This window comes from Dendrobium catenatum, unplaced genomic scaffold, assembly GCF_001605985.2.
Source record: "Dendrobium catenatum unplaced genomic scaffold, ASM160598v2 fragScaff_scaffold_1520, whole genome shotgun sequence".
Taxonomy (NCBI): domain Eukaryota; kingdom Viridiplantae; phylum Streptophyta; class Magnoliopsida; order Asparagales; family Orchidaceae; genus Dendrobium; species Dendrobium catenatum.
In genome coordinates, this window is record NW_021319982.1 from 1,230,098 (window position 1) to 1,253,224 (window position 23,127).

A 23,127-nucleotide genomic window follows, 5' to 3' on the forward strand; every position below is an offset into this window, starting at 1 on the left:
CTCTCTCTCTCTCTCTCTCTCTCTGGATCAAGGAAGTCGGGAGGTGGAAAGTCTGGCCAGTTGTAGAGGTCGACACATGTTTAGGGTTTGGTCAGCTTGCGAACAGGGGTTGTCGTCGAATAATGAAATAAATTTTCCTTAAATTTTCAATAATGATTATATTGAAAGTGAATCTTAATCGGAGGGGACTCTCTAAACCCCATTGCAAATATAAATTTTTTAAAGTGATCTCAACATAACACCAATGATAGTTGTGTCGAAAGTGAATTTTAACTGGAGAGGATTATATCTTTTTAAACACATCCAAACCCTGACGAAATATAGATATGTTTAAAATAGTTTTGAAGTCATCCTAATGAAGTCTGTGTTAACCAAAAAAACTCAACCAAATAGAACTACTTATTTCTCAAAAATGCCCCAAATTTCAAAATTAACTTCTCAGAAGATTAAATTTTAAAAAATATTTTAATGTTATTACTTTCCAAAATTACGAAAATTATAAATGAAATTAATCATCTAATAAAACATAAATGTAAAATCTACCGAACATTCTTAACCGTTTACCGAGAGTGAAAATTTTGAGAATAACCTCAACTTGCAAAAAGTAAAAGCCTAGTCGAGCATATTATTAAGATTTTTTATCAAACAATCTCTTGTCAATAATGACATAGTTTTCCTCTAACAGACAATTTGGCCATCAAATGACTCCACAGATAAATGATTATGAACGAGGCTTTTTGACCGGGTCATTTTGCCACAAAACGATACCACTAAACTATGGTCATGATAGCTCAAAACCCTTAAGTAATGAATCACAACATACACTTGATAAGGTACAAAGCTCTCTATTGGCTATGATTGGCTCAAATGTGTCCCCTTAGACAAACATTCATGCTAAGTTAGAAGTAAAACTTGACAAAGCAACTCATTACTGCTAACAAAGATTCTTCAGTCAGGTTGAATTGACTACCTCCTCTAACAAAGTAGACTAAGGATAATGACTGATGGGATGATAGATCCATAGGATTTTAATCAGGATCATCACCCATCACCCGCTTTAAGTATGCAGTGCTAAATTTTAAATTCTTAAAAAACTTGAAGTCCAAATTCAAATCCTTAAATTGTTGATTTTATATGTTAGGTACTTAATGCATATCTAACGACTAACTTTAATCAAAAGTTCTCTCTTGTTATTTGGAGAGGTAATTATTAATCATAGATCCTCGTGATTATAGTAAACTAGACCTTAGATTATAAAATCCTTGTAAAATGAGAGTAAAATCTCTAGGTAGTGTCTTATCTTAAATCTAATATGTCATCTAAAAATTTACCTGGGTATTCAATCCATTAAAAATCTCCACGTCATAAAAAAGACGTGGAAAGGTTAGTGTACAAATGTTTTAAGCCCACATATTTGTTAGAATTTGACCATATATTTTTCACCACAAATTTAAAAACTCTATGAAATATCTTTTGTACCATACAAAATTCTAAGGAAATAAAGTTCGCACTTATTTGATTGATTTGCCTTGAGAATTTAAGTTTCATAACATGTACCCTTTGAAGATTTAATAGCATATAGAGGCACTGACAAGCCATTTGTGCATACTAGTAGTGTCTCTGCAAGTAGAACTATAAAAGCTTTTAGAGTACACAAATACTTGGTTTGTTGAAAAAATCAATCTCCTACTAAAAAGCCTTTATAACACACATAAAGAACTGATGAAGACAAAGATAGATATGTTTGAAGCATAACATAGTTCTGATTCCTCGGAGGCTAAGTTCTTTTAGCCATACAAAAATTAATTAACAAGGATCAAAACTCAAACTCATGACTAGACCCAACCATAGATTATGCTTAACTCAAACTAGTTTGTCAATTTAAATTGTATTTATTTGAGAAAAGATCCAAAATGATCCCTCAACTTTTTATGAGGGACCAAAATGATCCCCAACTCTTTTGAGAGACCAATTTGATCTCTCAACTCTTTAAAATAGTACCTATTTGTTATTATCGTTAACTTTATCAGTAAATTTGGGTCTATCAAACACATAGTGAGAGTATAATCAGGAAAAAAAATTATAGAATCTTTTCATTATACACAGAAGTGAATTGTTCGAACTTTCCAGTAGCATCGAAACCCCATCCACACAGGACTCCCACGTCTTGCAGTGTAGTGCGCGTGAACAGCAATTTGAACCCAGCGTCCCACAACGCATGTTGAACATAGTTTGACCCTAGCGTCCCACGCACTCATCGAATACCACTCTCGCAACCCTAGCAAGCGTCCGAAACCAAACGGGATTTAAGCATCCCGTAAATCTCACAGTGGAATAAATCCTTTGTTTCCCTCTTTTTGCGGTAAATTCCGAATTTACTAAATCCTGTGGCTTGACGGATTTACGAGATTTAGTCAAAGAAGTGCACGAAAGGGATAAAGATGGATACCTTCGTAGAAGGTCCCGTCGTGTCTTCTGATCCAACATCGTTTACTAATACGCCGATAAAAATATAAATCTTTATTTTCATCTAGGGTGCTAAGGTCAATATAGTCAATCTTATTTTCACAATCTTCATTAAAAAGTTTAGCAAAATATCTCATCCATCTTTGTTGAATATCATCTTCTAAGAAAAGTATTTTTTGATCTTCATCTTTAATACACTTCACTTGAACTAAATCCTTGCTACTCCTATCTCTTTGTTTGGCTAACTTATACATATATCTTAGAAATTTTGAAATTAAAGAAAAGTTTAATAATTTTTTTTGAAATTAAAATTTTTTTTAGAAATTTTGGATTATTAAATATTTTAATTAAGAATGACCAAATTACCATCATACTTACACCATTAAATTTACCATTAGATGGCAGGACCAAATAGTCTCATTTCGAGGAGCTAAGGGATCAAATTGGCCTCTCAAAAGAGTTGGGTTGGTCCCTCACAAAGAGTTGAGGGATCATTTTCTTTTATTTATTTTATTAGTCATATATATATATTTTTAAATTAGATAAAAATTATCCTCTTAGATAAATGTATTTTTAATTTTGAATTTGATGATGGAATTTGACTTGAATTTGGATTAAATGATACAATTATTTTTTAAATTTAAACAGAAAACTTATTTCTATAAATAGAGTTATAAAGATGTCATTTGTATGATCTTTAAATTAAAATTTAAAATGATTCCATAATTTATTGTTTTCTTTCATTACCATTGGTTCCTTTCTCTATCGAGAAATAAGACTCATGATCCGTTTCTCTCACCTCAACCATCGCTCACTCCGCTCTCAAAAGGCCTACATGCCAAGGTATTTTAGTTCCTCTCTTGCCAAGCCGCAACATCTCTTAGTCAAAAAAAAGCCAAAATAATAAGAGAACTTCTATATTTCTTCAAACAATCAATCCCCCATCTTCCTCTTTTACTTATTCTCCCACGTTGAAAAGGAGAAATCAAGTCAATCAAGAGAATAAGGGCAATATCAAGAATGAAATCTTTATCTACAAGATCTCCACCACGTCACCTTAGACAGCTATGATTATTTGAGAAATTCAAATCATCTGTGCTTTGGTAGCAACATTGCAAAATCCAAAGAGCGCCTCAAGCAAGCAGCTTTCTAATCCTTAGTTTGTCAAGAAAAATAAGAATTCTGGTCCCAAGTCCAATTTTGGCCCCAAATCCGAATGAGAAAAATTGAGAGTTGACGCTAGATCAATAATAAATCATAAAACCAATATAAAAATTCATGGAAATGAATCCAATCTAAGTCACCTTATGCAGCATTAAATGGGAGCAAATAAGAATTATGATTCATAAAGCTACAAACAGTTGGAATAAGGATGATGATTCAAGACATAGTCCACCTCAGGTATAATTAAGCCCAACCCTTTGCAAAGGTAAATAATGTAAGCAAATTGAATTTTTAAAACAAATTACCTGCCAAGGCATATTAAAAGGCAGACCCAAAAGATTGCACGGATCCAAGTTGACTCCTTGTGGAAAACCCATACCTATAAGGTGGAGCAATATACTTAGCATTCAAATAACAAAAGGTCAATATGAATCCATGTAATGCATGCTCACAATTTTATGAAGTTATAAGTTACTACAGGACACTTTGGTTCAGTTATTTATAAATGTCTATTGTAGATTATTTTCAGTACCATCTTATTAATTTTGATATTTCTTTAAAAATACAAGCTTGTGAGTACAGGAGAAGTTAAAAGCATAGGAAAACTGGCAAAGAGGCAACTTAATCTCACTTGTCCAAGAGATGTTATCAATTATACAGATCATTCAAATATTTAAGAAAAGATGCAACAAAAAGAAATATTGCTTGAATCATATTCCTGTCTAAAAAAGCAGCGGGTGTTTTCAAAATCATTTGGGAATGGAAGATTGAATCTTCAAATGAAGCTTTTTGACATTTAAGGGAATTTCAAACTCAAAAACAATTTTGGAAATTGAAAGAGATTGCCCATAAATAAAAATTCCATCATAAACTACCCCCGCCCTTCCTTCCCCTTATAATCCTCCAATCCATATTAACTTTTTTTTGTTTCCTTAACAGCTGTATTCTTTCCAACATGATTAATCAAATTGAGTCGCTGAAAAGTGTTGAAGATGTAAAAAATAATAATAAATAAAAAATGAGTTATTAACCAAGTTCTCAAGCAGTAACAAATGTGTTACGTTCTCAGAAAGGGATCTCACCCAATTTCAAATAATCAAACATTCAAAGAATCAAGGAAACCAGAATCACAGATCCAGAAGATAAAGACCTTAGAAATTAGATTAATCAACAAAAGGCTTCCTGTGTCTGATAAAAGACCAAAGATGAAGATGCAACAACAACAACAACAACAACATCAAGCCTTTATCCCACTACGTGGGGTCGGCTACATAAATCCTTTTTCTCCATTGTGTCCTATTAAAAGCCAAATTCTCGTTTAAATCTAATAAAGAAAGGTCATTTCTAATATTTTCTAACCAAGTCTTTTTAGGTCTACCCCTACCTTTCTTAACACAAGTCAAATCTAATACCTCTACTCTCCTAACTGGGTCGTCGGAAGGCCGCCTTTTTATGTGACCAAACCATCTTAAGGTGACTCTCTCTAATCTTATCTTCTACTGGAGCTACTCCAACCTTTTCACGTATATGCTCATTTCGTATCCTATCTCTAAGGGTAAAGCCACTCATCCATCTAAGCATCCTCATCTCTGCCACACTTAACTTAGTATTATGCTTCTCTTTTAATGGCCAACATTCGACACCATAAAGCATTGCAGGCCTAACTACCATCTTATAGAATTTTCCCTTAAGTTTGAGGGGTACATTTCTATCACATAACAAGCCCGATGCATTCCGCCACTTCAACCATCCAACTTGAATTCTGCTGATAATATCCCCATCTATTTCACCATCACTCTGAACAACAGATCCAAGATATCTAAAAAGTGTACTCTTATTAATGACTTGATCGCCCAAAGTCACAATCCCCTCACTAGGACTATTACTGCTAAAATTACACTCCATATATTCCGTTTTAGATCTACTCAAGCGAAAACCTTTAGACTCTAAGGTTGACCTCCATAATTCAAGTTTACCTTCAACTCCCTCTCTAGTCTTATCAACAAGAAGAATATCATCAGCAAAAAGCATACACCAAGGTACATCATCTTGCAAATGTCTAGTGAGAACATCCAAGACTAAAGCAAAAAGATATGGGCTTAAGGCTGATCCTTGATGTAACCCAACCGAAATAGGGAAATACTTGGTCAAACCACCTTGTGTTTGAACACAAGTAATAGCTCCTGCATACATATCTTTAATGATTTGAATATAAGCATTATTAACTCCTTTCTTTTCAAGAACTCTCCATAGCACTTCTCTTGGAACTTTATCATATGCTTTTTATAAATCAATAAATATTTCCCGCCCTAAACGCTACTTGAGCGCCTCGGGGGTTTGCCGGCTCGTTGCAAGCTTTGAAGAGGGATCCTTAAATCATCGCGAGCATCGCACCGGTTTCCCACCCTAAACGCTACGTGAGCGCCTCGGGGGTTTGCCGGCTCGTTGCAAGCGTCGAGAAAAGAATCATTTTTTTTAATTTGTTATAATTAACTACAAATATATTACAATTAATTATAATTATCTTATAATAAATAATTATAATTAAAATTAATTAAATATGATTGGAATAATTAGTTATAATTAACAAGAATTAATTATAGTTAATTAATAATCAAAATAATTAACTATAATTAATATAAACTAATTATAAAAAATCATAATTAATTTCTAATTAATTATAATTATTTTATAAGTTAATTATAATTAAAAATAATTAATAATAAAAATATCATAATAATAAAAGGAAATAAATATATATATATATATAACAAATATTCCTATACCTAAAGGGGGTCGGGTAGAGGAGAGTGAGTTGAGTTGAGTTGAGTGGCTGAGTTGGATTGGGTAGGATTTTAGTGGGCTAAGTGGAGTGAGTTGAGTGAGTCAGAGTGAGTTGAGTGAGTGAGCTTGGGGATTAAAGGGGGTTATTTGGTTTGGTTATGAGAAAGTATCAGCTGAGAGGTGGATCGGGCAGAGGGGGCTTTCGGATTTAGGAGAGAAGATCGAATGGAGGAGCTCGGCCAAATGGGATCGGGCGGCTACAAGTAGGCATGATGGATCTCTCTCTCGGGTTGGAGTCGGCACAGGCAAAGGGGGCGGCGGCTTCCTGGGTTGGATCGGACAAAGACAGAGGAGATCGGGGCTTCGGCTGAGTGGGGATCGGCGTCGGACAGGGAGGTCAGAGGGCTGTAGCTTGGAGTCGGGAGGAGATCGACGGGAGCAGGGCTTTTCGTATGGAGTTGAGAAGAGGTCGTGGCTTGGAGCGGAAGAGGAAGAGGAGTTCAGACGTGGGATGGGGAAGAGCAGCGGTATCGGGAGTGAGCGAGCGCGGAAGAGCAGCAGCCGAAGGTCTCATTTGCTTCGGTATTAAACGACGTTCACGGGAGCGCGATCGAGGCGAGCAATTCCCGGAACAGCGCCGAATCTACAGTGCCTCGGCGGGATTTCTTGTGAATTTTGCGGGTTCGACAGTCCGAGGTGCGGGATTTCTGGGATTTGCGGCAGAGATAGGTATGCATTTTTTTTATTTCATTTTTTTGCTATCTGAATAGAGGTCAACAGTTGATCCTTCATCTGAACTCGGTACAGCTCGTTCTTGAGTTGCATTACACGGGATCGACTGGTAGGTTGAAGTCGGCGTTCAAGAACCGCCCAAGCCTCGCTTGCTGTGGTGGTCGTGATGATGTAAGGCAGAATTGGTTGAGAGACCGTTGAGAAGAGCGCCGAAAGGAGATTGTTGTCGATGAGGCGCCATTGGGCGTGCTCGACAGAGGTTGGATTGGTGGGAGGTTTAGCAGTTCCGATGAGGTGGCCGGCATAGCCATTTGCCGTGAATTGTTGAAGGAGTTGCACTCGCCATATAGGGTAGTTCTCGGTAGTCAGGGTATGCGGTGCTAGATTTTTGATGTTTGAAACCAGAAATTTGAGTGGTTGAGGTATGTGGTTGTTTGTGTTGGTTGTTTGGACGGAGGGGGAGGGGGAGGAGGGTGGAGGAATGTTCATTGATTCTTGATCTCCCATTGGAGCTCTGATACCATGAGAGCATAAGCAGGAGAAAGAACCAAGAACAAGAACCGGAGAAGAGAGCAGTTACAGGAAGAAGGAGAAAGGAAAAGTAGAAATCTTATTATTTAGAAATGAATACAATGCCAGAGTTTATAAAGGAAAATAATGGTATAAGCCGTAAATACAATCACGTAAATACTAATATGTATAGTATTCTAATATGTACAAGGTTTGACCTATTTGAATATTTCTTTCTTGCTCGGTCCACAATCTTATACTGTTTCCAGTTGCAGCCAGCCTTTTATTCACATTACATGAAGTATGCAGCTGATGAGTTTTGGAATTTCAGACCTAAAGATAAAACAATATTGTCATCTATCCATATTGTATAAATGGAATTCACGATTAAATATTCATAGAAAGGATAGGTATTTGACAATAACATGTTCATGTTCTTTTTGCTACATCATTAGAGAGATGATTTTGTTTATTAACCATCAAAAAATTAATTAGTAGGGTCCCCGGAAAACAATAATAGAGAAATTAGAGTGACACATCTTTGAAGCTGAGAGTTGAGAAAAAACAAGATCTAGTTGAAATTGCAACAGGCCACACAAGCAAACAACATAAGATAGCGCTGTGCTAATGATATTGACATCCTCTCAAGTAAAGTGCAATAGTTCCAGGAGTTATGAATTACTTAATAAACTTCATGCCATCTTCAAATCCTCAATTTTGTTATACAAAAAAAAATGAATGACTTGCAGCATAAGTTAAAGGATCCTAGAAACCATGATAAACACACCAATCAAAGGCCACCATGGGAAATGATGAAAAAATAGCAGCTGGCATTTAAATCTTATGAAACAATCTTACAATACCCTTATTTTAATGATAAAAACTTCCTATTTGACTGAGAAACTTCTCTGAATGCTTCCCTCCATTATTGCAACTATTTTAGGGTTCTAATAATCAGCAAAATCATAAATAATATCTACCTAATAATGAGATATTTCAAGGCTTACCGATATGGCAAAAACATTTATGTAAAAATCGATTAAGGTTGCAGCCATCCACCTGAACACAAAAGAATAGATAACATTGCTTAGCGCCTTTTTATATGGATTTCATTCGAGCATACAGTCCAAATTTAGTATGAAAAACATATTAAAGATAGACTTAATTCAAATCTTCACAAGGAAACATACGTTTATGCAGGCATTAGATGAACTAGTAGAACAAAAACACGCATTAAAGAAACCAAAAGCGAGGTATCACTCAAGCCATAAACTTCTAGTAGTATTTATCCCACAGATGAGATATTTGTCTAGACAAATGGAAAGTTAATTTTGGTACATTAACACTATTGCTAACACTATTGTTAGTGGTAACAGATTCTTTCAGCGGATAAGAGGGCAGCTAGAATTGATTTAAAATGGCTTGCAAGGAAAATGATTACGCCAAAGCTGACAAGTTAGAAATATAAGTTGAACACAGCTCTCCTTGATCTGTTGGTTGGGAGCTTAGAGTACGAATTAAGAGGTACCTAAGAAAGATACACGAAACTGAGGATGAAACTAGAAACAAGGTTGCGCGCTTGAGATTATATGTTAAATATCTAGGCATCAATATGAAATGCATCAACAGAGAGTCGAGCAATGTTAACAACATGAGACATCCACATCATAAAGATGTGCAAAATATGCCTTAGCGTCTGAGCATGTTGAGTTTAAACCTCTTATCGCACATTCCATTAGCCGTAGTTTATCTAATACCATTTACACAAGATTCGCTATTTCTATGCTTGGCATCATGAATATGAACACTAATTGCAAAGTGCAGCATAGAAAATAGTCAAACACAATGTTGATAATTGAAATTTAGAATCAATCTAACTAAGGCTTCATTCGAGATAATTTTTTTGTTGCTTTCTAAAACAGTTTTCTAGTACAAAATTTTCTTGAATTAAAAAAATTTATACTAAAAAGTCGTTTTATAAAGAAATACAAAAGCTGTCCCAAACGAAACCTAAATATAAAAAAGAGGAAATTATATGCTTACGGTGTCAACAATTCCATGCGGAAAGGCCAACCATCAGTAACTAGCGTATAGACCACTATTGCTGACATTATAATGCCCAAGGCACTAAACACAATTCTTCCGAGGACAACGGATGAGCAATTCACTTTGCTTTCGCCATCTTTCCTGGATTCAAAATTGTAATGTAGGAAATAAAATGCCGAGTATCGTTAAGTGTGTATTAAAATAAAATGAAAATAATACATACTGGTAAATTTAGGGAACCAGCAAACTTCCCTATTTCTTCCAGTTACAATGTAGTTATAATGTGTAACAGCGATAACATAGTTGTTGATGAAAAATGATAAGCATGTGCTAAAGCAGCCTCTGAGATACTTTAGGAAAATAAAGAAATCACAATTGCTTTTTAAAGATGCAGAGAAGAAACTCTCTTGTTTGGCATTGAAAGCATGTTTTTTCCATCAACCTCCTTTTTATTGGAAAGCTGGGAAAAAACCCTTCTCTTTTAAACAAAAAGAAAGGCAAAAATTAAGATAAATTACAGAAAAAGTAATGAAACTCAAGAATACAAAAGGAGCTAAATAAATATACAATCTAAACAGTGATCGACTGAACATTTGAAAATCGATAGGCATCATAAGAAATACCTTCCATTTGAATTGAAAATCCAGAAGTGGGCATAAGAGATAATGTTGAAGCAAAGCAACTTTTCATCTTTAACGGAATTAGAGAAACATCTTCCACTTCTAACAATCCAGATAATCCAAAAATGAAAAAGAGACAAAAATGTTCCAAAATCCCTAAAGTGGCTTTTAATATAAAATTTTAATACTTCCTAAGGCCTTACAAATACCAAATAGCTTATGAAACCTCCAAATCTTACTAATTGTTCAACAATTAAGGAAATGGAAATCATCTTCAAGATAGGCATTGCACACATAACAAATAATGAAACAGAGATGCTCAGATTGTGAAAAGGAGTTTTGCTAAATAATTTCCACCAAGATAAAATCCATACAACAATAGATATTTATAAAGAGACAACAGGATTCCATCCAGCTAAGAATAATCTGTCTCATCGGACAAAGGAATGGAATGGGTAAAAATATTTAACAGAAAAAAAAAAGGAAAATAGACAAGATCAGTCATCCTGGAGTATCATTGGCAAAATTATGTGTTTCCAATGAACAAATAAATCAAAGACACCAAAATATGGGAGCAAACTAAAGAACAGTAAGAGGAACCGCCCCTTATCCATTTATCTTTCCAGAAATTAACATATTTTCCTCTGTTAACCTCCATAATAATATTAATGGAAAAAAGAAACTTTCAAGAGAACAGAACATTTGGAATTCTTACTAAGCTAAAATATTGGATGTTGGGTTATTTTTTAAACATTTATCTCTAATAATTTTTCCAACAAAAGAAGGGCAATCAGAAATACGTGATTTGCAAGTCCATTTATTAAGCAAAAGAATAATCTGATACCTATGTTCTTCCTATTTAGGATCATTTTAGACAATTTCTTCCATGCAATGATGTGAGGTTAATAAACTCTCGAGTTCTCCTTTAATGAAATGGTTTGATTTTCATCACTCATGATGATTGGCTCTCTTGACTAGAAATCAAAACTCTAAGACATGGAGAAGGAAGCAAAAAAAGCAATGAAAGGTTTAGGCTGAAAACAAATTTGAATTTGGGACTAACATACCATAGAAAATATAGGAGAACAGCTAAAAGGTTGATTTATTTATCATGCATACAAGGGAAAATTATACCTAGTGCTGATTAGACTACAATAAGAATCTATACAATTCTAGGAAAAGTTATAAGTACGATATTTTGAAGCTTTAGAAAACATTCCAGAAGAACTTCCCAAGTTCCATGCTACCAGCAACCGCTAGCTTTCATTTCTTTGTTGGAATTCTTGGGATGGCATTGAATCCATGGGATGGTGTAGTTATTTTTCTTTTTCTAGGCATCTTTCTCTTTGAGAATACATAAGCATTAATTCTTAATTTCTCTATTATATTTTCCGCCAGCTATTAGTGTTTTATTGGTGTTGAATTTGCTATCATTTCCTTAATCCTCTTATTGTCGCCCACATTTTCTATTAGCAACAGCTCTACCAGCATTCTTCAACAATTTTGACACCTATGAAATCTAAGAGTCCTGTGTTAAAAAAAAGTCAAGAGCTCCTAATGTACAAGAAAAATTTTGTATATATTGAGCCAACAAAATTTTGAAATGAGATTAAACCTAAGAGAATAATCTATGACATGATAGTTGTTGAATTGAAAAAAGATGTGAATAAGAGTATCTCTTTGAGGATATTAATTAATTACTATCGTACTTTAAAGAACTGTCTTGATGAGCTTCCTAATGAATTACCACCACCTAGGAATATACAACATGGTTATGATTTAAATAATGGTTCATCCTTACCTAATTTATTGCATTATAAGTGAATAATACTAAACATGTTGAACATAAAAGATAAAAAATGCATTGCTTCATCAAGAATTTATTAAGGAGGGAATGAGCCCCATGTGTTGTGCCCACCACCTTATTTGCACATAAAAAGACAAATTTGGAGAATATGTGTGAATAGTTGATGATGAGGACATCAGAGATCTACGGCTACAATCGTGCCTATTTATTTTTATCTATTTTATGTATTTGATTTGTTATTGTTCTTTTTCCCTTTATACCCTCACTTGAGGGCTTTGTCTTATGTATGCCCTAGGGGCAATAGTGTCTTTGTTATTTTCCTTCATGTATTTGGCTATTTAAAGCCTCCCTCTTCTCCTTAGAGGGTTAATGAATGAATGATAAAAAAAAAAATTCCTGCACGTGTTCTTTGAGTTGTCAGAGTTCTAGGAGAGAGCTTTGGAGAGATCCCTAAGGAGGGAAAATGTATCACCCACCAACCTTGGAGACAGCCTGATTCGTGGTTTGTTTTGTCGTTCTTTTCTTTCAATCTTTTTTCTCCTAGTCGCCGAATTTCCTAGTCACCCCTCCTTGGCGGCGACCACATCTCCCACCACCACTACCTCAAGACACCACCCTTCTTCCCCCACTACGACCACCGACCCGCTTACCCAAAGCCCCCCCCCCCCCCCCCCCCCTCCCCCCCACCACATTTGTAATTAACTATAAATACTAGTGGACCGCCCCCCCCCCCCCCCCCTTTCCCCTTGGATTTTTCTCTCCATCCTTGCTTACATCGATTCCTTTCCTAATTGGGTTGATCAATTTAGGTACTTCATTAACTTATCAAATTTATTTGAATTTGAAATGTTACCTAAAATATCACTCCTATTTTAGGAAACTTTCCAAATCCATGCCTATTGAATTAAAGCTAAATTGGGATGAAATATTTCATCCTAAATTTAAGTCCATGAATTAAGGAAGCATTAAAAGCTTCCTTAATTCTCTCCCTACCCCATTAAGCCGCCGGCCCCCCTTTGATTTAAATTTGGATTTGTTTCCTAAAGCTCCACTTTCCTTGTCTAACTCCAACTATCTTTGGAAGGAGTTTGAATTTTGAAATAACTCAAATTTAAATCTCACATCCTTCCTATTTCATTAATCCTATTTTTGGAAAATCCCTTAAATAATTCAATTAATCCAAATCTGAATTAATTGAGTAATTAATGTCTTATCTCCAAATACATTGAAACTATATTTTTTTTTCTTCTCTCACCTGGCCGAAATTCCTTTAGCCCCACCTATTTACTTTCCTTCCAAAAGAAGGCTTCTTCCTTTGGAATTTCTTTCAAACCTCCTTCCAAGCTCTCATTCACACCTCCCTGTTCTTCCCGGGAAACTCCTGTTTGTTGCCCACGTTCCAGCAAAAGTGTTTTCTTTGCTGTCTTACACGTTTGGAGATTATAGCTTGCTGTCCAGAAGACTCCCAACACCCTACAGCTGCTGTCCAGAAATAATTCCAGGATTTTGGCCAAGATCTAGTTGCTGTCCTGAATTTCAGACTCAGGAGAACTGCTGTCCAGCAGCCTAAAAGGCCATAATCTGCTGTCTGAAGCCTCCGGTAGCATAGAAGAGCAGTCCAAGGCTTGTAAAACCTAGTAGGGTGCTATCTAGAATCTGTCTCCAGCTTCTAACCTGCTATCCAAAGACTCCAACAAGAATTTGACGCAGCACAACCGCCCCAGAATCCACTAGTTGTTGTCTACTTCCTCTCAAGCACAAAAACCCCACACCGGAGCTTCATTTGTCTTGTTTACTTGGTGTGGGCTCCGAAAATTCAGCCCCGGCCTCCACCCGCTTTTCTTTTATTCGGCGAGGAAGTTTTAACTGAATAAGTTCCGAGGTAAATTTTGGAAGGCAGATGGGTTTGTAGATAAGACACTACCCAGAGATTTCGCCCTCATTTTGCGAGGACTTTATGATCTGAGTTCTGGTTTCCTATAGGCGCAAGCCCCTATAGTTAATTACCCCTCCCAATCATGAGAGAGAACTTTCGATTAAGGCTAGTCGTCAATCAGATACGTATAGAATACGTGATATCTGGCATATAGTAGCAGCACTGGGTTAGGAATTTTGGAAATTTGAAGATTTGGATGTTTGGGAATTTGAAGGTTTTGGATGGAGTTGATATTTAAAATAGAAATTTTCACCATCTTGCACTTAAAGCGGATGGTGGGGGAATGGATGATAGACCCGATCAAGATCCCATGGTTCCGTCGTCCCGGGCCATCGTGGTCCCTGGTCTACTTAGTCAGAGGAGGTAGTCGACCCAACCTAACAGAAGGATCCTTATCGGCAGCCATGGGTTGCTTCGTCCAAGGGGACCTTGTAGACCGGGGTTGAATGTTTGTCTAAGGGGACAAATTTAAATCCACCTTAGCTAACAAAGGGCTTTGTGCCCTATCGATTATATCCTATTGATTCATATCTCAAGAATTTGATGCCAATAAGGAACGTAACGGCGCTGGCCATAACCATTATCTGTGGTGCCATTTGGCAGCAAAACCACTCGGTTAAGAGGCGCCGGGTCATAACCGTTTATCCTGCGGTGCCATTTGGCAGCAAAACTGCCGGTTAGAGGACACGTACCACGCCCTTATTGGCAGGAGATTGTTTGAGAATGGATCATAGTGATATTTTCAACCAAGCATTTGCTCTTTGTGAGCTGAAGTAATATTTCAGATTTGTCCACCTCGGCAAACTGTTGCGGAGGGTGGATGAATTTTGCTATAAGCATTTGATGGTTGGATTTCAAATTTTAAATATTTTTGGAATTTTGAGATTTTGAGATTTTTTTGGATTTTGGATTTTTATGGGTAGTTTGGGTGGAGCTTTGGAATATTTGAAATGGACTTTGGATATTTGGGAGGCATTTGAAAATATTTGAGAACCCCTCCGGTTGAGATCTGCATTCAACACGGCCATCATCGAGGTGTTCGGGGTCATTTCTCTTTATGGATTGAACCTTATCAACTCTGTCGGGCTGTCGACAGAGGATCGGGTTTCGTAGGTTTTATGCCCTTGATAGTGAATTCTCATTGTTATAGGCCTTGAAGGCCTAATATAAATGTATTAAGACAAATATAACGGTCGCCACAACCGTATATTTGTTTGTTGGTTCGAACCCTGTCGACTTCTATTGATCTGTATAGAAGGATCGGTTTCAAACTTGAATTCACTTGTCAACCCGCGCAGCATCCCTAGATGTCACGTGTGTACCAATAACACGCTCGCCGGGGCCCTTGCGAGTTTGGGGGCATTTTATAATTAAACCCTGTCGACTCATTTTATCTACTTAGAATGATCGGATTCAAATTTAATAACCCGCGCAACATCCCTAGACGTCACGTGTATACCAATAACACGCTCGTCAGGGCCCATGCAGGTTAAGATTATGTTTTCCCATTTAGTGTACCTTTGTGTATTCAAATTACAGTGCACGTGCAGGGGTATTTTAAAATATTTGTAGACGTCTTATGTCTGCTTGTACGGAGGTTGCAGATCCGGTGGCGTGGCGTACCAGCTTCTGAATAAAATTATTCGCTGCTTCGTACAGGTAGAATGTCGTGCACTACTTGTTGCTTTCTGCAGGTGGATCGTAGTGCACTAACTAATCTCCTGCTTTACTCGTAGGTTCTTGCATTTGTTATGGTCTTTTGAAATTTGTTTGTGATCATCACATCGGGTGTACGACATGATCTTCTACGAGGACTCATAGGAGTCGACATTCACTACATATATTTCGTCTTTGCTTATAGCGGATCAATGTATCTTTCAACCATTGATTGATTATTGACTGCAGCCATGTTGCAACATTTCTTATCTATTGTTGATTATCATCATCATACAAATATATGTTTGCTGCACACCAGTCCTCCCAATTTTGTTGGAGACTGAAATATTTGCTTGCATATCACTATTGATCCTTGGTCTAGTTGTATTCGTCATTGCTCCAACTTTTCATGTTGACTGTGAGAACATTTGTGCCACCATTACGTGCTAACCCTCGTGACCTATTGGGGTTTGGTGTATTTGCCTATGCCTCTTTCAATTCTTCTAGCAACTATTGCATGCTTCTTTAAGACAATATAGGCTTTTATCAGTGCTTGCAAGTGGATGTTTTAGGGGGATATCGTATACTTCATACAGATTGTAATGAAGAAATATCATTGACTCTGATCTTGTTGTTTGTTTAGAAGCTCCTTATTCACCATAAGCTCCGCTTTCATTTGTATATAACTTATAGAAGTTATTATTTTAATTTGGACATTTGAGTATATTTCTTCTCTTGTGATTCAAGTTCAAACTAGGATTTCCCACTTAAACTGTTCAAATAGATTTCAACTTCCTCTTCGATCTAAACCAAGTTCAACTCCGAGTCTCTTGTAGTTACATTGCGCCACTTGCAAGTTCAAGATTGATTCAAGTATTTTATAGTTCAAGTCAAGCTCGTGTTCTCCTTGATGTTGTATAGTTCAAGTTCAGTGTCCACTGTAGTCCAACTCAAATCTTTGTTTGAGTTTAAAAGTCCAAGTTATATCTTTGTTCATTTCAAGTTCGAGTTTTGATTTGAGTTCTTTATAGTTTAAGGTTGATTCAAGTTTGAGTTCTTGTTCAATTTGTCCAAATTATGTCCAAGTCTAAGTTCAATCAAGTTCTTGCTTGAGTTCAAGCCCAAGCTCATGTTCAAGTTTTAAGTTCAAATTAAGTCATTTGTTGCAAGTTCAAATGAGAATCCAAGTTCATGTTCATTCAAGTTCCAATAGTCCCCCATAGTTCAATTGAGTTCGAGCCGTTTTCTTGTTTTGTTTGCACTTGAAGTTATTAGATTGTTTGAGTTTGAATTAAGTCCATTTGATGCTCCAATCAATGTCCAAGTAAAGCTCCAAATTGTCCCAAGTACGATTTTTTGTTTACCCGAAATTTCGGCAGCCTTCCGGCGTCTCCCCCGTTTAGGGGAAAACTACGAAAAACTGGGCCTCCCGCCACGCTAGAGAAAAGCGTGCATGGTAGGTGCCCTCGGAAGAGGACACCGCGGCCGTAATAATTTTATTCCCCACCACGCCAGAGAAAGGCGTGCATGGGTTACGGGCACCAGTTCAAAATAAGCAAGTTTATATTTACCCCGACTCGCCGTAGGCGTCGCACCGGGTTCCCTTCCCACCACGCTAGAGAAAAGCGTGCATGAGTTGGTTTTCCGGTCCGACACTAACGCGGAAAATGGGGTTTTGATTACCCACCTCGTCGCAAGCATCGCAACGAATTCCCTTCTCACCATGCTAGAGAAAAGCGTGCATGAGTTGGTCGTTCGCCGCGTTGCAAGCGCCGGGGAAGGTTTTCAAAGTTTTAGAGTTTAGGAGTGTTATACCTTAGCTTTCGTTGGTGTGGGCACGAGGATCGAGGTAAGAGGGGGAGAACTTTCTTTCTTCTTTTTTGTAATTAATTAAAAGTCATTATAATTAATTAAGATAATTAATTATAAATAACTTTAATTAATTATAAATAATTAATGTTAATTAATATTTAATAATAAAAAATACTAATTAATCATAATTAATTAATATGAACTTTAATTAAGATTAATTATAATTAATTAAAATTCATTATAATTAATTTCTTAAAATTAATTATAATTAATTTCTATAATTATAAATAATTTAATAATTTCAGTTAATTAAAATTAATTATAATTAATAATACTTTTTAAATTAAAACTAACTAAAATTAATTAACAATTATTATTAATTTTGATTAAAATTAATAAATATTAATTTTAATCAAAAACCACACATGCTCTCTCTCTCCCTCTTGCTCGGCGACTTTACTGGATTCGACCGAAGCAGAGCGCGTGAGAGGGAGAAAGTTACCTTTACTTCCAGCGAGCTCCTGTTAGTGCTTCCGATCAAAAATGCCGTGACTTCCAATTCGATAGGAAGGGGCGACGTCGGAGGGAGGAGCGGGATCGGACAACACAGAGGGCTCGGCTTGGGGTCAGACGGGAGGAGGCCGGGCGGCTCTAGTCGCGGGAGCTAGATCCGACAGGAAGGGGGAGTCACGGCTAGATAAGAGAGCCTCTCTCTCTCTCTCTCTCTCTCTCTCTCTCTCTCTCTCTCTCTCTCTCTCGGCTTGGGGTCGGCACAGACAGAGGTGGTCGGCTGTGGAGATGGGATCGACCAGAGCAGGTGGGTGTCGGGAGTGGGAGAGGAGTTCGGGAGGAAGAGTCGAGCGTGGCGAGGCGTGAGAGCGAATGGAGAGATAAGTGTCTGTTCGGTTCCGTAGTTTTTAACGACGGGTGTGGGATCCGATGGCAACATCGCAGGATTTTTAGCGGGATTTGATTGGCAAACGGCGCGAATCGGCGCGATTCCGGCAGATTTGAGGATCGACAGTCAGGTATGAGTTGTTTTTTTTTTCTTTCTCTTGAGTATTGTACATAAGGTCAACAATGCCCTCAAACAAATGTGGTTCGCGTCTAGAGCGGAACCAGTTTGTTTGTAAGCTTGTTTGGCCTTGTGGATCTCAAGACATTTGGTTTAGTGTTCACTAGTCTTCGTTTATGTGGATCTCTAAAAATTAGCTTGATGTCACCTAAGAATTTCTTTAGTGGACTCCAATTATTTGCTTGGGATGTCAACTAAATTTTCTTTCTCAATAGATCTCTTCGATGTATCAATAGATGGTTTGAGCATACTGATTTTCTTTTGTCCTATGCTTTGTTGCTGCGGAATTGATGGAGGATTGCTGATTTATAATGATGATTTTTCAAGGAGATTTTTGTCTTCGGCCCTATGCTTCTTGCTTTGGCGGCTTGTGAAGGAGTAGATTGCCCGATAAACCTAAAACTTAGGTTTGTTCAGGTCGATGGCGAAAAGTCATCGGGGTCCAGAGCTTTGTGCATAACGGACTTGTTGATGACAGAATCATTAGTCAGCTGGGCTTTTCACGAACTTTGGATATTTTTCTCGGTCCTCTGCTTGTGCTTTGGCGGACTTGTTTAAGAAAAATTCCTTTCGATCTCGCTTTGTGCTTTACGGATTTGTTTGAAGGATTGCAGGTTTTTGACTCATATGATAGTACCGAACGTAGGTATATCTTGATCCTGTAACCACTTGGAAGACTTTAATCTGAGTCACTTGAGTTTATCAGATGGGAGAGCTAGAATTTGACGCTCTTCGTCCTCTGGTTGTGAATGGGGGTTCCTCTGACTGCGGCCTTTCTTATGGCTTGTTGGAGTTATGATGGGAGCTGCCACGATCCGGCCATATTTGGGCTTGTTGGATCCGACCTCTTAAACCCATTAGGCTTCAAGACTTGAGCTATGGATTGCGCTCCCATGCATTTTTCTGAAGTTGGGTAATTGGAGTCTCTTTGTGGTTGTAGATTTTGGGCCTACGAACTTTGGTAGCTTGTTTGAGACTCATGCCTTCACTGAACTTTGATTTCTCCAGTCATTTAGGAGAATTTTTGTAGACTCGATCACTTTGAACTTGTCGGTCCATATTTGCCTCGTACCTCTACAGTCCTACTGACGGTTGACGAGTGGGGGTTCCGCTATCTACGGCGCTTTCTTATGGCTTGTTGAGTGAACGGAGATGCCAAGGATCCGGTCTATTTGGGCTTGGTTTGGATCCGACTGTTTACACCATTCAAATTTAGCTTCGGCTGTGAAAGACTTAAGCTTCTTGGCTCAAATTTTTGTAGGAGTGTGTAGCCACAAAAGACTTTCTTGACTTGAGTCTTTGTTTGTTGGAGAAGACGGTGTCTCTAACTCTGAAAAGACCACCTGCATATACTTTTGGAAACAATATTTTGTATTCTTTAGTACAAAAGAATATGGATTGATAATTTTAAATATTTTCGGGATTCGGCATTGCAGCGCGATGTCGACCCGAAATAAATATTTTAAAATGCCCTGTCTCGAGGGACATTTCAGCATGGAATAGATTGGAATATAAGATTTAAATATTCATTGGGGATCTCGGCGTAATGCCACGATGTCCGACCCAATGAAATTTAAAATGGCCCCCTGTCTCGAGGACATTTCAGAATGAAATAATGTTTGAATATGAGATTTTAAATATTCATTTGGGGATCTCGACGTATAGTACGATGTCGACCAATGAATATTTAAAAGCCCCCTGTCTCGTAGGGACTTTTGGATAGGCTTTTGTCTTTGAGATTTAAATATTATTTGGGGATCTCGGCACGCAGCGCGATGTCGACCGCAAATAATATTTAAATGCCCCCAGTCTGATGGGGGTTTTGAATGCGTTCTTGCTACACAAAGAGAATTTCAAAATAAGCATGCATTGACAACTATGCATATAAATATTTTGATTATCACAATATTACATCAAGATATGAAAATTTTTTATGCGTGATATTTCTTAAATGTCGACGTTGAATTGGCGGCATAGGCCTCTGACGCGTTCAAGAATCGACACTGATGATGCTCCTCTTGGTACACCTTCTCGATGACGTAAGGGGCTTCCCAATTGGGATACGAATTTACCACCGATTTTTCTTGCGCGAATGATTGGTTTCTCAGCACCAGGAACTAATTCCCTCTTGAAATGATCGAGGACGCACCATTCGATCAAAGCTTTGCGTATTCTTCCTCGTGATTCAAAATTTTGTTGGCTTGTAACCTGCGTTCATCAAGTGGTAACAAAAAAAATAAAAAAAAATTAACTCTTCATTCTGAGACGGGATTTTTGCTCTTGAGTGAGGTCATTTTGATGCACCGAAGTGCACGGTACTCATCTCAATGGTATACGGGTTCAACACGACACCATGAAAAGGAGTGGCTTTGTTGGCGTCTGTGGTTTGTACGATAGGCCCATAGAGCTTCTGCATTTTCGTAGCCACTCCTTTTTGTTCCTTGTGAGGGTTCTTCACACTTTCATCCAGCGTCTTGTTGAAGGCTTCTGCCATCCATTTGCCTTGGATTGTCTATGGAGTGAAATATCGCCAATCGATTTTGTACGATCACGAACTTATAGATTTTTGTACTTTTTGAATGGCAGTACCATTGTCTGAGATATTCGGCGTGGACACGCGAATCTGAAACGACAATTGTGGGTGAGAAATTGATACTTGTTTCGGATGTGACATCTCTGATGGAGCTGTTCTGCCCACTTGGAAAGTAGTTCTGTCGCTGCAGAATGAAGGTGTCCCGCTGAATGATGGCGGTCTAATGGCCCAATTATGTCGTGGCCCAAATTCAGATGGCCAGAAGCTATTGTTGGGTGTAAGTGGATTTGCGGTGATGTATAACATCACCGTGGATTTTGACATTCGTGGCACCTCTTAGCATGATCGATACACATGCTTGACGCATGAGTTGGCCATTAATATCCATCTTGATTTGGACGGCATTTTAGGACTGACTGATGTGCTCCACAAAGCCCTTCATGGACTTTCTGTCATACTTTATGCAGCTCTTGGTCCAAGGACCTTACCAATTTGATGCAATAGGCTCGTCTGTTACAGTATGTATTACAATTGCTATCTCACGCCTTTTTCGAATTTGGTGCGGGCCATAGACTTTTCTATCGGGTTGTTTTCCTCAAGTAGTCAATGAATGGCTGTCTCCAATCATTTTCGACTTCAATATCTAAACAATGCCACACGATTCTGAAGCTTGACTAGCTTTCGTCTCTTGGCACATGATGTTCTTCTGGATAATTCTCCATAGAATCTGATGGAGAGGCCAGAGGGTTTCACGGAGTTTTCATCTGCTGACTTAATCCGAATTTCCTTCTGGACCCTCGGGAAATTGTACAGAGCGGGCTCCAAGACCTACGAGTGTAAACCCCAATGAATATGGGACTCTCTGCTTGATGTTCGTCATTTCCTTTTTTGGCTATTTTGGGCCAGAGCAATCTGCTTTAGCATTCTGTCTCGAGGAAGTCGAGCCATTCTAACATTTGGTCCTTGTTTCAAAAGCTCGGAGCTGTTGTGATAGTGGGGCAATTCAACTTGCCACACTTGTAATTCCAAGTCTTGATTTATTACAAGTTTGAGAATCACCAAAAGTTTGGAGATGTTGGGATCTACATCGATCTGATTCCACCTGCTCAAAGAGCTTCGTACTCGGCTTCATTATTGGTCGAGGTTCAGTCAAACTGATGAATCTCATTTACCTCCCTCGGGTGTACGAAATGAGACGCGACTGCAAGCCGGGTCTTGCAATATTTGGGTCGGACAGGTTATAATCGACGGGCCATCGTCGAAGTAATTTACATAATGGTAGCCTTTCATTTTCACTCGACCTGCATAATCTGCTCATCGGCAAATCATCATTAGCGGAGATTGGTGGGATTGGGTGTGCAGCAAGCCAGTCTGCTAATGCTGCTTTTTTCACGCCTCTGTGGCATGTAATGATTTTCAAACTGAACAACATACTGCTCACCTGGCTAACGACCTGTCAAGCTGGTCTTGTCAATCAAGAACTTCAGCGAATTCGATCTTTGATATCAGTGTGATTTTGTGGGATACACATGTAATGGCGGAGTTTTGACTGCAAAATCAGTGCCAGGCAATGTTTTTTTCATAGGAGAGAAACGGCTTTCTGCTCCAATCAACTTCGATCTGTATAAGTAGAGCGCATTTTCTTTTCCATCTATTATTCTGGGCCAATAGTGCCCGAGGGATTTTACTAGAGCAGCGTGTACGTATGAGTAGGCTTCCTGGAATTGGGCTGCTAGAATGCGGCATGGATTCACAGATATCCTCTCTGATGCTATCAACGCTCCTGATCATTCTGAATCATTTGTAACGGACATTTTCTTCATTCATTTTGAAACGGCTGGCACTAACCGATAGATTTGATATGAAATCTCCGATGAAAGCCAGTTGATCCTGCAGTGAGCGAGCTGTGAGGCTTCCTATGGCGGTGGCATCTCCGTGTATCTGCGTAATTTTGCTTGGGTCGATCTCCTATTCCTCGATGACGAC

At 38.0% G+C, this 23,127-nt stretch overlaps 1 protein-coding gene across 1 annotated transcript in view; it reads right to left on the bottom strand.

Annotated features, from left to right (window-relative positions):
- Positions 1–3,916: 3,916 nt before the first annotated feature.
- LOC110093648 overlaps positions 3,917–23,127 on the bottom strand; it is a 34,850-nt gene continuing 15,639 nt past the window's right edge. The window contains exons 5-7 of the mRNA XM_020818598.1: positions 9,700–9,843; positions 8,664–8,715; positions 3,917–4,009 (exon numbers count right to left, since the gene is read on the bottom strand). Of these exons, the coding sequence (XP_020674257.1) occupies positions 3,932–4,009; positions 8,664–8,715; positions 9,700–9,843 (274 nt within the window). The 3' untranslated portion in view covers positions 3,917–3,931. The remainder of the gene's footprint in view (positions 4,010–8,663; positions 8,716–9,699; positions 9,844–23,127) is intronic.